At 42.3% G+C, this 15,950-nt stretch overlaps 1 protein-coding gene across 1 annotated transcript in view; it reads left to right on the forward strand.

The window, feature by feature from the left end:
- Cpe (carboxypeptidase E) overlaps positions 1-14,429 on the forward strand; it is a 96,878-nt gene extending 82,449 nt beyond the window's left edge. The window contains exons 6-9 of the mRNA XM_028785353.1: positions 1,880-2,019; positions 9,418-9,517; positions 11,977-12,095; positions 13,762-14,429. Coding sequence (XP_028641186.1) covers positions 1,880-2,019; positions 9,418-9,517; positions 11,977-12,095; positions 13,762-13,860 — 458 coding nt within the window. The 3' untranslated portion in view covers positions 13,861-14,429. The remainder of the gene's footprint in view (positions 1-1,879; positions 2,020-9,417; positions 9,518-11,976; positions 12,096-13,761) is intronic.
- Positions 14,430-15,950: the final 1,521 nt, after the last annotated feature.

Raw genomic sequence — 15,950 nt, forward strand, 5'->3', positions numbered from 1 at the left:
AACCCCTGTGTCCTCCCCTGTGCCACTTTGCAGAATTCATTTGCCAAATTGCCCCAGCTACTAAGACATGAATAATCTCAACCAGAGATGAAGCGAAACATAAAACCATCAGTAACCTAAGGAACATTTTCTATGCCTCACCTGTTAACACAGAGAGAGGAAGAGCTTTACATTTTGATTCATTATGCCCTAAGAAAATGTCCTTCCTGTTTTCTATGGTACAAGTTTCTTCTGTTTTTACGCAGATTTTGCATTTGGACAGGTAAGATCTGATACTTTCCAACCTCTTTAAGTTAAGATGTATGGTCTATGCAAGATTTAAGCTTTAGAGTGCATTAAATAAATCAGGTGGAGAATAATAGAAGTTCATCTTGTATTAGAAAGCTATTTTGTACTCTACCTTAAGACACTGGTTTTATTCATTATATAGCAGGTTGCTATAGCTTAGAATCACCCAAGAAAAAGCCTCAGTTGAGAGAGGCTTTCTAGGTCACATTGGCCTGGCCACATGTCTATGGGGATTATCTTGACTGTTAATTCATGTAGGAAATCCAGCCTATTGTGGGTGGCACCATTCCCAAGGCAGGAAGTCCTGAGTTAGGTGAGATGGGAGAAATGAGAACCAGCAGGCACCAAGGGCAGGTTCACTTAGGATTAAAAACAGAGAAAACTTCAGTGATGTCTTTGGAACAATCTCTCTAAACAGGCAGTGTATCATCTACATAGTTTAAAGTAATTATGGATTAGCAAAGTGCTGAGAATGCTCATGGTAACCATAGCAACGCCTTAGTCAGTCATGTCCCACTGCAGACAGACAAAGAAAAGCTCGGAAGGTCTTTAGCTCCCTGTCATAATTTTACTTCTCTTGCTGTGACAGATACCCTGATCAAAGCAGTAAAGGGGAAGGAGAGTTTACTCAGGTTACAAGTCCAGTTCCATTATTGTGGAAGGTCAAGGCAGGAGCTTAGGGTGCATATCCACAGTCAGGAGCAGAGAAGTACATCAGCCATGGCCAGACTTATTAGGTAAAGGGCCCAGATTTTAAGTGACAGAAACATCTTCTCTCAGTTAAAGAAGAAGGTCGTCTTGGGTTGTTCCATTGATTCTGGGCTGCCAAGAAGTACTGGAGGTATAACCTTCTATGTCGAGTAGCTCTTAGCCATTTTACTGGAAGTGGGTGGGGAGGGGACAATTGTGAACTCTTACCAGCCAACATAGGAATTTGAATGTGGGTAGTCTGGCTCCAGGAAAGCAGTCTGCTGGGCAAACATCATCCCCAGTGATGATAATCTAATTAAAATTATATTGAATATCAAATCTACTCTGCGGTCTAGTTTGCAGTATAATTAAAATTATATCTAATATGAAGTAGACGTGGTGTGTTTATTCCTTTAATATATGATATGATTAAGAGGCTTACATATCATATACTAAGAGTCCAAATCCCTCAGGAACATACTCTGAATTGGGTTTTGTGTCATCTCAGCAGATTCTCCCAGTTCCTGCCTCATAGGAAGGCAGCTTAGAGGGATGCAATTTTCCTTATTAGGCCAAGGGATGCAGTCTCTTAGCTTGTCTTTCTTGAAGTCTGTTAAGCACTGTGGAATGTGGATGGTATCTGGTTTTGGTCTCACACTACAACATGGATGCATTGAGCTAAATGACCATTTAAGACACTGGATTTTGTGTTTTTCAAACAAGAGTCTCTCAAGAATGTTTTCTGTTCCTCGTGGGAGGCCATTTCTGTGTGGACTCCTACAGGATCCTTCAGTGCACCGATTGGTCAGTCTTTTATTGAGGGCCTTAGATGATCAGTAGGGCACGTGTAGACTTGTAGCCATTGTATGTACATACTGACTCTCGTTTGGTGCTTGGGCAGGAATGCAAGACTTCAATTACCTCAGCAGCAACTGCTTCGAGATCACTGTGGAGCTTAGCTGTGAGAAGTTCCCACCTGAAGAGACTCTCAAGAGCTACTGGGAAGATAACAAAAACTCCCTCATCAGCTACATGGAGCAGGTAAAACACAGTATCCAGCGTCGGCTGATGCAGCAGTCCTTAACCCTGTCATATAATAGATTCATAAAAGGGATTCTGTTGAGGGGGGGGACATCATCTGAATGAAGGTGCCAATATGAGAAACAGGTGTGTGTAGTTTCTGAATTAGATTTTTATTTGCTGTAGGTCTTATGGTTCATGACTGCTCACTAAGAACTGACTACACTGGAGAGCTGTCAAATGAGACATCTTAGATTCCTTTATTCATACTGTGCTAAGCAAGAACAATCTTAAGACACTCTCTTATCTGATCACCCTGGGCCTTTGAAGTGTCCCAGACAGGTCCAGGGTATGAACAAGGTGAACCAGTCATGCAGAAGTGAGACTAGCACCTGAGTGAGTCTCCTGGATTTTGTGCTCCAAATGCTTCTACCTCTCACTAGACTCATGTGGATCTCAGGTGAAGATTTATTGAATCCTTAGTATTTCCCAGTGATGGTTCTGAATATGTTACACATAAATTTATGCATCGGAGCCTAACAACAATTCTACCGATCACCTGGGACCACCACTACTTCCCTCATCTATGAATTAAAGAAAGGATCTGAGACCAAAGGAGTTGTTTGGTTTTGGTAGGTTATGCACTAAAAACTTTAACCCAGGAAGTCTTGTTCTAAAATTTCCCTGTTGTAACTGTTTCTCAAGACAAAATCTTTATCAGAGTCGCCTACATAGCCATTGCAATGTGTTGGTACAGAATTTCAGGGCATCTCACACTCTGTCAAAATTACATTTGACCTACCTGCTCAGACTTGGTCTTAGCACTTCTCTTCCCTCTCTAATATTTTTATAGATGTTGGTATCAGGGAGTAATAGTGGACAGACCAAAGGACATCACTCCTTGCCTGCAGTGACTCATCTGTTTTCAGATTCTATTCTGTATGTGGCTGTTTTCACCTGCAGTTTGCTAGAGTGAAGTTTGTTTCATATCTCACAGACAGCCTGGACTAAACAAACTGCTCCACTATAAATGAATGTTCTTCAAAATCATGTAACGACCATCCTAGTGTCATTTCTGTTGCTGTGACTAAACACCCCGATACAAACAATGTAGGAGAGAGTTTATTTGAGCTCAGCTTTGCAGGTCATGGCACACTTTTGTGAAGAAGTGAGTGGGGCAGAAACTTGAAGCAGCTACTCACATCCACAGTCAAGAGCAGAGGAAGAATGAGTTCATCTGTATGTAGGTCAGGAGAATGGGTGCATGTATCTGTATGTAGGTCAGGAGAATGGGTGCATGCATCTGTATGTAGGTCAGGAGAACGGGTGCATGCATCTGTATGGAGCTCAACTTCTTCCCTCTTACAGAGTCTGGGACCTAAACCTATTGGATAGTGTTTCCCATTTTTAGACTGGAACTTCTTACATCAATATGATTAATTAATTAATATAATCCAGAAAACCTGGCAAAGTCATGCCCATAGGCCAAACTGATCGGGGCAATCCCTCATTAAGACTCTTCCCAGCTCAACTTCATTGTATCAAGTTGACAACGGAAACTAACAATCACAGTAATTTATGAACACAAATATATATAAAAATGTACACATAAAACCAATATTTATTTTTGTTTTTTTTGGTTTTTTTTGTTTTGAAATAAGCTCTTACTTTGTAGGCTGGCTAGCCTGAAACTTATTAAGTAGATCAGGTTAGCCTGAAACTCAGAGATCTGTCTGCCTCTGCCTTCCAAGTGATAGGATTAAAATTGTGCACCAACATGCTCTAAAACAGAGGTTCTCAGTCTGTGGGTCTTGACTCCTTTAGGGGTATCAAATGGCTTTTTCACAGGGGTCACATATCAGATGTTTACCTTATGATTCATAACAGTAGCAAAATTACAGTTATGAAATGGCAATGAAAAATTTTAATTTAAATTTATTTTTTTACTTATTCACTTTTTGTCCAGCTCACAGCTCCCTCCCTGTCACCCCCTCCCTCTATCCTTCCCTCATATCTCCCCCTCCTTCTCCTCTGAGCTGCTGGGGACTCCCACAGACATTTCAAGTCGTTTTGTGAGGTTAGACACTTCCTCTCCCACTGAGGCCAGACAAGGCAGCCCAGCTAGAAGAACATATCCCACAGACAGGCAATAGCTTTTGGGACAGCCCCTGCTCTAGTTGTTCGGGACCCATATGAAGACCAAACTGCACATCTGTTACATATGTACGTGGAGGCCTAGGTCTATCCTGTTCTTTGGTTGGTGGATCAGATTCTGAGAGCCCCATGGGTCCAGGCTAGTTGACTCTGTTGGTCTTCTGTGGAGTTCCTATCCCTTTTGTGGCCACAATCCTTCCTCCTATTCTTCTGTAAGAATGCCCAAGCTGCATCCACTGTTTGGCTGTGGGTGTCTGGATCTGTCTGAGTCAGATGCTGGCTGGAACCTCTCAGAGGACAATATGCTCCTGTCTGCAAATATAACAGAGTATCACTAATAGTGTCAGGGAATAGAGCTTGCCCATGGGATGGGTCTCAAGTTGGACCTATTATTGGTTAGCCATTCTATCAGTCTCAGCTCCATCCTCCCTGCCTGCATTTCTTGTAGACAAGATAAATTTTGGGTTGAAGGTTTTGTAGGTGGGTTGGTGTCCCTATCTTTCCACTGGTTCCTGCCTTGCTTAAGGAGGTGGCTTCTGCAGGTTCCATTTGTCCAATGTTGTGAGTCACATCTAAGGTCACCTCCCTTATCCCAGGTCTCTATCTCCTCCTGGCTCTGCTCTCCACCTCCTCACCCGTCAGTTGCAGATTTCCATTCATTTACATGGCCTTCTAGTCATCTCTCCTGACCTTCCCCACACCTGATCCTGAAGCCCGAAAACAACTTTATGATTGGAAGTCACCCCAGCATGAGGAACTGTCTTATAGAGCTGCAGCATTAGGAAGGTTAAGAACCACTCCTCTAAAATCAATAGTTTTAAAAAAGAAAGTCCTTTGGGATTATTTGACACTTGTCAGGTAGTATATAATACCTTGTGAAAAGGGATTCATAAAATAGATTCCCTGATAAGGAATTTGAGTAACAATACCCTGTGGTGGTTTGAATGTGTTTGGCTCAGGGAGTGACACTATTTGGAGGTGCGATCTTCTTGGAAGAAGTGTGCCACTGTGGTCATGGGCTTTAAGACTCTCCTCTTAACCATGCGGGAGCCAGTCTTGTCCTAGTTGCCTTTGGAGTAAGAGGTAGAACTCTCAGCTCCTCCAGAGCCATGCGTGTCTAGACACTGCTATGCTTCGTCATACTTATAATGAACTGAATTCCTGAACCTGTAAGCCCAATTGAATGTTGTCCTGTACGAGAGTTGCTGTGGTCATGGTGTCTGTTCACAACAGTAAACCCTAACTAAGACAAACACCTATTCTATAAGATATATTTTAGGGATCAAAATACTAGTTTTATGTTGCATACAAACATTAAAATTTTTGGATAAATAAAACTTGAGACTACTGAGCCACAGTGACCCCACAATAACTCTAGTAGGAGTATGTACAGAGCAGCTTCAGGAGAGCTGTGTCTAAGTGTATCTTCTGAGGTCAAAAATTAACTCTTTTTTGGAGGTAGATGGGCTCTTTGAGTTCTCCATTTAGATATCAAAGGATGCGTTCCTGACAGAACATTTAGATCCTATTTGTCCATTTTTTTCAACTACTTTTGTATCCCAGGTACTCCGGGAGGTGTTGGGTTTAGAGAGCTTCTCCCAGGAGAGTCTGTAGTAGTGATATCACAAACATGAGCCCCTAATCTTGGGAGGCTGTAAATGCTGAAATAAAGGCTAACTACAAGAATAACTACAATGGTTAGGCACAGGGGAGTCCTTAACTCAGTCACAGGAGTTTAGAAAAAAAGCCTCTTGGAGCTGTATGTAGAATTTCCTTACAGGAAAACAGGTTCAGCTGATGCTTAATTGATCTTCTGGAAACAAATACAATACAAAGCTAAATAAACTGTATATCATTGTAATGGGAAAGAGAATATTTATCCTTTTACTGATGTTGGGTCATTTGATGATTAAGAGGAGTTGAACAGAAGGGATGGAGTCATGGTTTCAGGCCACTTGGAAGGGAATTTGCTCTGGTCTGTCATTGGTCCTGCGGTCCAGGCTGTGTAGAAACAGGAAGAGGCCTTTATGATGCAAGCACCCAGGCTTCGCCGTGAACACACCAGCTCACGAAGGTTGCCAACAGTTTCCCTCTGTAGTCGCTTTCTTGACTTGTGATGACTAGGGATTGAACATCTGGGTTAGTAAGGTCTAGGTTCCACCTCCTGCCAAATAGATGGTCAGGTTTAATTCTGCCACTGGTGGAGAGGACATCGCCTGCAGAGCTTTAACTGGAGTGTTTGCAGGAACTAGAATTGTAAAGCTAATTAGAGTCAGTGGTAAGAAATGCTCCCCATTCAGTAGCTTTGGAAAAGTCTAGTTCTCAAAAATCCTCAAGGAATTTGTGAGGCTGCTTCATGGGCCACTCAAATCAAACCCATCTAAGGATGCTGTTAGACAATGCGATTCCTCCTGTCTTGAACTTTACACTTTCTGCAGGGAATGATTCCACAGCCCTCAGTGCGAAAGCTCTTTGGGTGACCTGATCCGAACAGACCTTAGCAGACTCAGAGCATTTTCCTTTGTATGCTGGGGAATAGAAATGTTCTGAAATTTGAAGAGAGATTACCACAGAAGGGGTGAGGAGCAGGAAAACTACAAGCTACAGTGAAATCTGAGCTTCTGAAACTTTCTTTGCAAAATCCATAAAGTGACAGAGGTTTACTAGTTTGAACTCCTGTCTGTGTAATTATGATGGCTCGTCGTGACATGTCTTCTGGTATCTATTGCTACAGCCAGAGTTTTCAATAGAGAAGTTTCTACATCAGAAAAGGAATAATCCATTTTAAAGAAAAGTTAAAACATTAACGTACTAAAAAGTTACTCATAATTGATACATAAGGAGAAAATGTTTAGAGACAGGAGGGTATCTGTGAGTTCTGTGCTGACATGGTCTACATAGAGAGTTTCAGGCCAGATAGGGTACATAGTGAGACTCTGTCCAGAGAAAAACAAGAGTTCAGTTAAATGTCACCTTCAGTTTTTGGGGTTGGAGAGATGTCTCAGCAGTTAAGAGTACTTGCTGCTCTTACAGAGGATCTGAGTTCCCTTTATCTACATGTCAGCTCAAAACTGCAAACCACACACACACACACATACACACACACACACACACATACACACACACACACACACATACACACACACATACACACACACACATACACACACACATACACACACACATACACACACACACACATACACACACACACATACACACACACACACACACACCCCACACACAACAAATAAATCTAAGTGGGGAAAGGCATTTATTATTTAAATATTTATTTCACTGCATATTCTAAGTCCCAAGTGGTACAAGCAGAAAAAAGTCACAAACTTTAACTCGCCAAATTTATAAACTAATCACATTTCTGTGGTGATTGCCACGTCTATGAAAAATCCATGATTTTTCAATGATAAGGCAATTTAAAAGTTTCGTTTTTGTTTGTTTTGTCAAGACTACAGTATCTGAAGATGAACAAAGTGGCCCTCAGTGAACAAGCTACGGGCATTTTGAAATTTATTTATCAGCGCTTAACAAAAATCTCTCAACCCAGTGAGAAAAGTTTAGATTTTTTGATGTGTGGTCCCCTGTGATACGTGAGTACATTCTGCTGTCTACAGTCTGTCTGATCAGGAACGGCTTGCCCATCTTTCCATCCGGAAACCCAGCCTTTCCCATTCCTGCCACCCACTGGATGGTCTTCAGGATTTCAGTTTTGGTCAGCTGGTCCTAAACAAAACTTAAGATATATTTATTCTCCTTTCACTCAACTGGTCACTTTCAAAATGGTCACTCATCATTTCTGACATGTACAGCCTAGAAATTGCCCTTGGAGGAAAAAAAACCAATACATACTATTATTTAGACCTTCAGAGAAAAAGAAATGTGAAATTTATTACTGAGAAACTGAGCACGTCACAGAAAAAGCATGCATGACTGGCAAGTTTACTCTTCAGCCTGGGATTTATTCTATGCTCTGTAGGAAAATATTTAAATATCTCAGGAGCAAAAGGGATTTCACTTTCTTTGCTCGAGACAAGGTATCCTGTATGCCAGGCTGGCCTTTTTGAGTTCCCTTTGATTCTTATCAGACTTATCCATCTGACTCCTCCTCTTTCCATCTGGGACCACAGGTGTGTACCACTATGCCCAGTTTATTCGATGTTGGAGATGGAACCTAGGGTTTCAGATACTAAAATATCAAATGTAATTAAAGACTTACATCTGATATCCTAGAAGGTGTACTGCATACAGATTAGAATTGATCTGGGGAGATGGCAGTTGGTAAAATGTTGGGGGAGGCATTATGCCCTGGGTTTGGATCTTTAGCATCCGTGTCAAAGGCAAGGTTGCTGGCACAGACAGGGTGGTCCCCAGAGCTCACTGGCTAACCACTGTAGCCAAATGGGAGCTCCATGTTCCGTGAGAAATTCTGTCTCGAAATATAAAATGAAACACGGTAGGGGAGGAAGACATTTGATGTAGACCTCTGGCCCCCACAGGTGTGTGTGTGTGTGTGCTCACATGCATCTGTACGAATGCACATACATACAAGCTTAGATTAAGTCATCTTATAAAGATGATAAAAGAGCTGTTTTGTAGCTCGGATCGCAGTAATTAATTGCTGACTTAATTCAGAGAGACTATTCTTATCAGTGGCCCTTCCCTTTCCATCCTTAATTGGTATCCAGTTTTCAGTCTTGAGTTCCCTCATCTGTCATGCCCTTGTATTCAGTGCAAGCCTCGTTGTTAATGAGCTTGATGCGAAGATAAGCACAGCTCAGAGCTTTTCATCCCGCTCAGCTAGAGCTAATATTAACAGGCTGTGACACACTGGTCAACTCACAGCGCTATGAAACGCTTGTATAGACGACCTTATTTGAAAGAGAGGGGGAGAAAGGGATGGGGAGAAGGACGGGGGGAGGGGGAGAGGGAGAGATAGGGAGAGATAAAACTTGCCGAGCACAAAGTTCTTTTCTTTTTTGTTATTCGGAATGTCCTTCAAAATCCGTGTTTTGCATAGAACATGGCATTCATTCTCAGAAGATGACTTCTCATATCTTTGAGAAAAAGCCCAGAAAAGAATGCGCACAAACATTCACTGGCGGCTTGTACCTGTTCTGTTTATTAAATAATGAGGCTCTACAGTATATTGCTAGAAAACAAGAAGATGCTTGACATGAAGCACATTTTAAATCCGTTTCTATTATAATGTTTCTATAATTTATTTTTGGCTGTCTTTAACCATCATAGATACACCGAGGTGTTAAAGGGTTTGTCCGTGACCTTCAAGGTAACCCGATTGCCAATGCAACCATCTCCGTGGACGGGATAGACCATGATGTCACTTCGGGTGGGTATTATTTTAGGTTTTTTTTTTTTTTTTGCCTTGATCTGGAGGCAAGAATTATGAAAATGAACATAACCACTAATGATCGTAATTAAAATTCGCATACAAATTCTAAGCATAGCAATAATTGCTTCCTCTGCCTTTACACCGACACTGCCCCCAATTCCACATTGTTCTGGGAGATGGAACAGTGAAGCCTAGGATGTTTCGAGCCAGCAGGTGGCGCCCTTTACCTATAGCGGGCGGTTGTATGTCTGGCTGCACTGCTTCCTTGTTGGGAGCGGCTGAGGTTAAACTCCCAGCATTTGTGCGTCTGGGTACCCTTATGCATTTCTAGTAAGATCATCTTACTTTAACCACCACCCACTGGAATCCCTGCAGCCAGATAACAAAAACAGTAACAAGAACACTAGAATTATTTAACATTTCATTTATTCTCTAAAGCCTTATGGTCCTCTTCAATTCATTTATACACATATTCAGCAATATTCATCACTGTCCCTCCAAGTTTCGGGATGCCAGCATTCTAGAACTCATGCCAAGATTCTACCCTCTTTACCCCTGGCAAGGGTAGGACACAAGCCTAATCTTCCTCCCTCCCCCCGCCACAGGATATTGTTTCGCTAACTCCGGAAATGCTATTTTCTCTGCATCCCATGATGCAAAAAAACGTGGGTGAAATCTAATCATAGAAAGGAATGAAACGGAGATTTGTGTAAGCGTTACCACTCTGACAGGGAAGTTTTCCCCAAGGCAAGTGTTGCAGCTCTCAAGGGAGGAGTTTCACCGATGGAAAGTATCACAGCTCTGAGGGGAGAGGTTTCCCCTGTTACAGCTCTGCAGGGAAAGATATCCTGGCAGTCAGGAGGCAAGGAATACCACAGAGTCACACTACACAATGAACCTCACACAAGACATGTATTGGGAAAGACAAAAGGGGATGACTGCTTCTGCTTGAGTGAGAAGCTGTAGGGAATGGGGCAGGAGACAGAGTATATAAGGTTTGGGGGTGGGCGGGAGGAGGAGTTTTTCAGGGTGGGGATTGGTGAGATTTAAGTCCTGAGTTTGGGGCAAGCCCAGGGACTGGTGGAATTTTGAGCTCAGGGAGTAGTGGATTTTGGTGGGTTATAAAACCAGGAAGGGAGCTTGGGCCTTTTACCTTGTAGTTTGGATTGTGAGAATGTTGTCTATTTTTTTTTTTTTTTGAGGGGAAGGCCATAAGACTATAAATGAACACTACATAGAAATAAAGTGAAGCGTGTTGTCCCAGAAGCCTAGCGATGCTTCAAGAGAGGAGAGAGTGGATAAAGGGGTCCAGAAGGATTACCCTTGTGAGGGAATGATTGGATTTGGCACCATAGAGACTCGACTGAATCTCTATCAACCAAGGGATTGGTGTGAGCAGAGGTGATCCAGGCAGGACTAGGGGAGAGCCTTTAGTGGTGGGAAATATTGACACTTTAAGGAAATTTTGCTGTAAGGCACAGATGAGGGGTGTGTGTTAGAGGCACAGGCAAAATGGAGAGTGTAAACTGCCCACTAGGGTCTTTGTTACTCAAAGTGTGAGGCTCAAAGCCTTAAGGCTTCAGCGACACCCTGGGGTTAGCTATGCAGAACCCAAGGCCTCACTTCTGAGCTAGTCAGGCAGAGCTTGTATTTTGCCAACTTCTCTATTTGACTGACGTGCCCCTGTGTATGGGAAGAATTGATGTAGAAATGGGAGACAGATGGGCCAGAGACGCACAGAGGAAAGTGACCGTTAGCTACATGAACCAGGAAGGGGTTTAGGGACTGGAAACTGGTCACCATGGGTGTTCCCCCATATTTCGTAACAGCCATAATGGTTGTATTGCAGAGTACAGAGTTGGAAAATAGCCAAGGCCATGAGTCTTGGATCAAGGAAGACAGACGAGTTAAGGCTCGAGCGTGAGCTCAGTGTGAGGGACCGTGGGACCCAGCTTATGTTCAGGGGAAACTTAAGGAAGGGAAAGAGATTGAGTCACAGCTCAGTTTAAGAATTCCAGATTCAGTCCCCGAATGGCGCTGCAGACCAATGCCATGTAAATCTTCAGAAGTTGAAGTTACTGACAAGGATCCAGGGGATTCTAGTGAAGCTATCTTGGGCTATGCTTTGTGAAACACTGATCTAGAAGATGCTTGGGACCTGGGTTTTTTACCTAGAAAGAACGAAAATGCAGTGCTCAGGTGATCCTTACCATTTGGGGATTATATGTGACTGGGAGACTCAGATATTATAAGGCTTATTAAATATTAGCATGGCTGTCTGTGACTTGGCTTTAAGATATGAGGCTTGTGGAGAGAGAAGTTTGCACTCTTTCTCCTAGGATTTCTTCAGAGTAAGAACTCACTGAAAGTCCACTGAACCAGTGAGGTACTTGTCCTTAGACGACATGACTGCCCTTTCCCTCATGTGCCTGGCTCTGATGTTCTATTTCCTACAGCTAAGGATGGGGATTACTGGCGATTACTTTCACCTGGAAACTATAAACTGACGGCTTCAGCTCCTGGCTACCTGGCAATCACAAAGAAAGTGGCAGTTCCTTTCAGCCCTGCTGTTGGGGTAAGTATTCATAAAAAGCCGAGAGGAATAACTCAACACTGGACATTGTCAAACATATCAGAGAAATTTATAGTTAACTTTCATTATAGCCTTACAAGGTAGGCACCATTTAACAGATGTCCCCACTTAACAGATGAGAAAACTGAGGTCTAATAAAGTTAAGTGACTTGATCATGGTTTCCGCTTTTCGAAGAGATTCACAAGAATACAAAATTGGACTTAAAATGTTAATTTTTGTCTCTAACTTTGATTTCAATATAAATGGGATTCTGTCCCAATTATCTTCCCCTCTGTAGCACCCAGCCTTTTACCTTACTCAATATATACTAGAAAAAAAAATGTCAGAAGATAATCCTAGGCAGTTCACTAAACGTTCGTTAGGAATGCACAGTGACTGCTAGGCTATGACTCAGCACTTGTTTCCCAAGTATGAGGGACAACCAGGGTTTGAACCCCACACCCAAGAGAATGTTTCTCAGATGTGCAGCCTCCTGGGATCCATGCCCAGCAGACATAGCAGCCCCCCTGGGATCCATTGCTGAGTAGGCTGAGACGGGGGATCCTCGGTGAGCTGTCAGCTAGGCTACATATAGGTTAACTCTGGACCCTGTCCCAGAGGATAACGTGGAGAGCAATAGAAGACCCCAGCCATCAGCCTCAGACCATAAGGTATCCTGAAGGATTTCTAATGAAAAGACTTGCTTGAGGAAACATCACTGTAATTTTGTTTACATACCAGGAATTCAAAGTATAAATAGCTAGTGTGTGTGTGTGTGTATGTGTGTGTATGTGTGTGTGTGCTTGTAGTGCACACATGTGACTATGCCCCAGACTTACTGAACAACAGCTCTCACCACTCAGCAGTCCCACCATCTCCAATCATTTTGGTTTTGCAAGCAAAAGAACCTGAATTTCAAAACCTGGTTTATTAAATTTAACTGGGTGTATATAGACATGAGGCTGTGTACTGTGAAAGGCAGGGAACAGATTTGGTCAGGGAAACCTGAAAACAAGGCAGCTCTAGGCACAGGCTGGGACAGGTCCAATTCTTTCACCCCTCAATATTTCAAATAGTCTGCGGATGTCGTGTTATCTTATATCCAAATAAGCAGGTATTGTAGCGAGCATGTAAAGGAACATTTAATTCCAGCTAATATAGGAGACTGAGAAGGACTGGGTCAGGTTGGGACTGGATCAGCTTTTTATGTAGGTAGGAGTAGATTCTCTGTCGACTAGAAGGACACCCCCCACCCCCACTAGCTGACCAGGACAGGAACTTCCATATATTTTTGAGGATCTCTTTAACAAATTCATGATTTGAAAAATAGCACTTTGTGGATGAGTCACCAATACCTTGAGCTGTTTTCTATTAGTCAAACCCCCAACCAGGACAAAACTGGGCTGAGGGGCAGAGTTCGTGAGATAAAGTTGTCCACAGTTGGGTGGGGGCCGGCATGGATTTTTGAAGCTATTTGGTTTAAGCACATTCCAAGAACTGTTTTCTGAATTTTGAACCTATAGGACTATATTTCATTTGTCACAGATTTAAAAAATACTCCTTTAATTCAGGTGGCTAGATTGAATCTATTCTACTGTACAAGCTACAAACCACCTTTTTAATTATATAAACGACTTGATAGCAATCTGTTCTGGTTTTCCTCTTCAGGTGGACTTTGAGCTGGAGTCTTTCTCGGAAAGGAAGGAGGAGGAAAAGGAAGAATTGATGGAGTGGTGGAAAATGATGTCAGAGACTTTGAACTTTTAAGAAAGGCTTCTCACTAATTGCTTTAATCTCTCTATAGACTGTAGTAAGATGCAATGTGGCTCTTTTATTTTAGGTTGTGTGCAGTTAATATTTAACATTGATTCATCTTTGATCAAGTAGTTGATAATTACTTAGACACACTCAGACAGAAACATAATGTCTGGATCTACTTCATTCTCACATTAACATTCGCTTTAAATTCTAGCGAAGCTCTTTTAACGTAATTGGTGACAATGTCACGTGACAGATGCCATGAACATGTCAACCGATGTACCATGGACTGTGAACACTGTACTTCGAGAATCACATAGCTCCATATAAGTTGTCCTTAGTCTTGTGTGCTGATTCACTGTATACGCATGACCCTGTCAATGCACTTCTGATGGGAAGAAAATGTATGTGCTTTTCAAAGGGGCTCTGGACAGAATGAAACCCTAGTCCTTGCACGTGCTTTGAAGAATGGAATTGTATTAGTCAGCCTGTTAATGCCACTTCAGAGTTTGGGGTTTTGTCTTGATTGCAGATTGGCCCAGAATTGCATTCTGAATGAATAAAGGTTAAAAAAAAATCCCATGGTGTGTGTTTTCTCTACCGATTTTTTGGTTCAATACTGTAGTTTCATGGTAAAAAATGTTCCCTGTACAATGGCTTCTTGTTTATTTAATTTCTATACTGAAAAAGATTCATTGACAGCTGCACCCAAGCAGCATTCTGGCTTTCAGTGTGTTATCAGGTTAAATGAAAGGCTCTGCTTATGGAGTGTTAAGCAGAGATTTTACTTTTATAGTTAATTATGTATATATGTGTGTGTGCATGTGTGGGTTAGTGTACCCGAGTGACTTACAAAGGTGAAAAGACCTTCAGATTCCCTGATACTAGACTTGCAGGTAGTTGTAGGTGCTGTGACATGAGTCTGCTTCTCTCTCTCTCTCTCTCTTTTTTTTTTTTCTCGAGACAGGGTTTCTCTGTGTAGCCCTGGCTGTCCTGGAACTCACTCTGTAGACCAGGCTAGCCTCGAACTCTTGAACTCAGAAATCCTCCTGCCTCTGCCTCCCAAGTGCTGAAATTACAGATGCCTGACTCTTAATGTCTTTCACTTTCACCTAATGAGAGGTGGATTGTGTGCTATTGGATGGAAACTTCTTCCTGGCATTGTGTTGAAGTAGCTACATCTCAGTCTCCAGTCCCAACCCTCACTTGTTCCTTCCCAGAGAGAAGTTCCTTATCTAATTGCTGTGCAACACCAGCTATGCTAATCAAGTGGAACAAATTAATTAAAGGCCTGAAGCACCCCCGCCTCATCTCCCTCTTCTCCCTAGAGTTAGATGCAAGCTTTCCCTTGGGAAGCCCGTAGAAGCTTTGGGCACTTGTGCTGGTCTGGTGAAGGAGGCTGATGAGCACAGAGAATGAATAGGGTCATTAGTGCATAGAGCCGATAATTTCCTTAAACAGTTTATCAATGAGAAAATTGATCTCTGGCTACTTAATCTACTTTCCAGCAGGTTCTGAATGAAGGAATGAATGAGAGAGATGGGTCTTACGTGTTAAACACCTGAACTCAGGGACACAACATTTTAGGAGTTTTTGTACCATTAGTTTTTCAGAACTGAACTGTGAATATTATCTTTCTTTCAAATGGTATACTTCTCTTTCTATAGTCCTGGATGGGCCTGATATGGTGGTACACACTTTTAATCCTAGAACGTGGGAAGCAGAGGCAGGTGGATCTTCAGGAGTTTGAAGCCAGCCTGGTCTGCATAGCAAGGGAACCCTAGATAGGGTTTCTCTAAACCATTTCTCAAAAACAAACAAACAAGAACAAACGTACACAAAAAAACAAAACCAAAACAGTAATAACAACAAAACGAAACCTCACAAGACAAAATACAATCCTGGATGCTAAGACGTTTTTGGGAAGTTTTTCTATATACTGCTGCTAAATGAAAACTTGAACTAGGACATTTGATGTGTTTTTAAAGGGAAGGTTAACCCTGGAGATGCCGTCGAAGTGTTAAAAGCGCATGGGTTAGGAACAGTCAAGTTGTGTTGCTCTAGATAACAAAAATCAGAAAGGGAGGGGCCTGGAAAGT

This window comes from Grammomys surdaster, unplaced genomic scaffold (genome assembly GCF_004785775.1).
Source record: "Grammomys surdaster isolate TR1022 unplaced genomic scaffold, NIH_TR_1.0 125187, whole genome shotgun sequence".
Taxonomy (NCBI): domain Eukaryota; kingdom Metazoa; phylum Chordata; class Mammalia; order Rodentia; family Muridae; genus Grammomys; species Grammomys surdaster.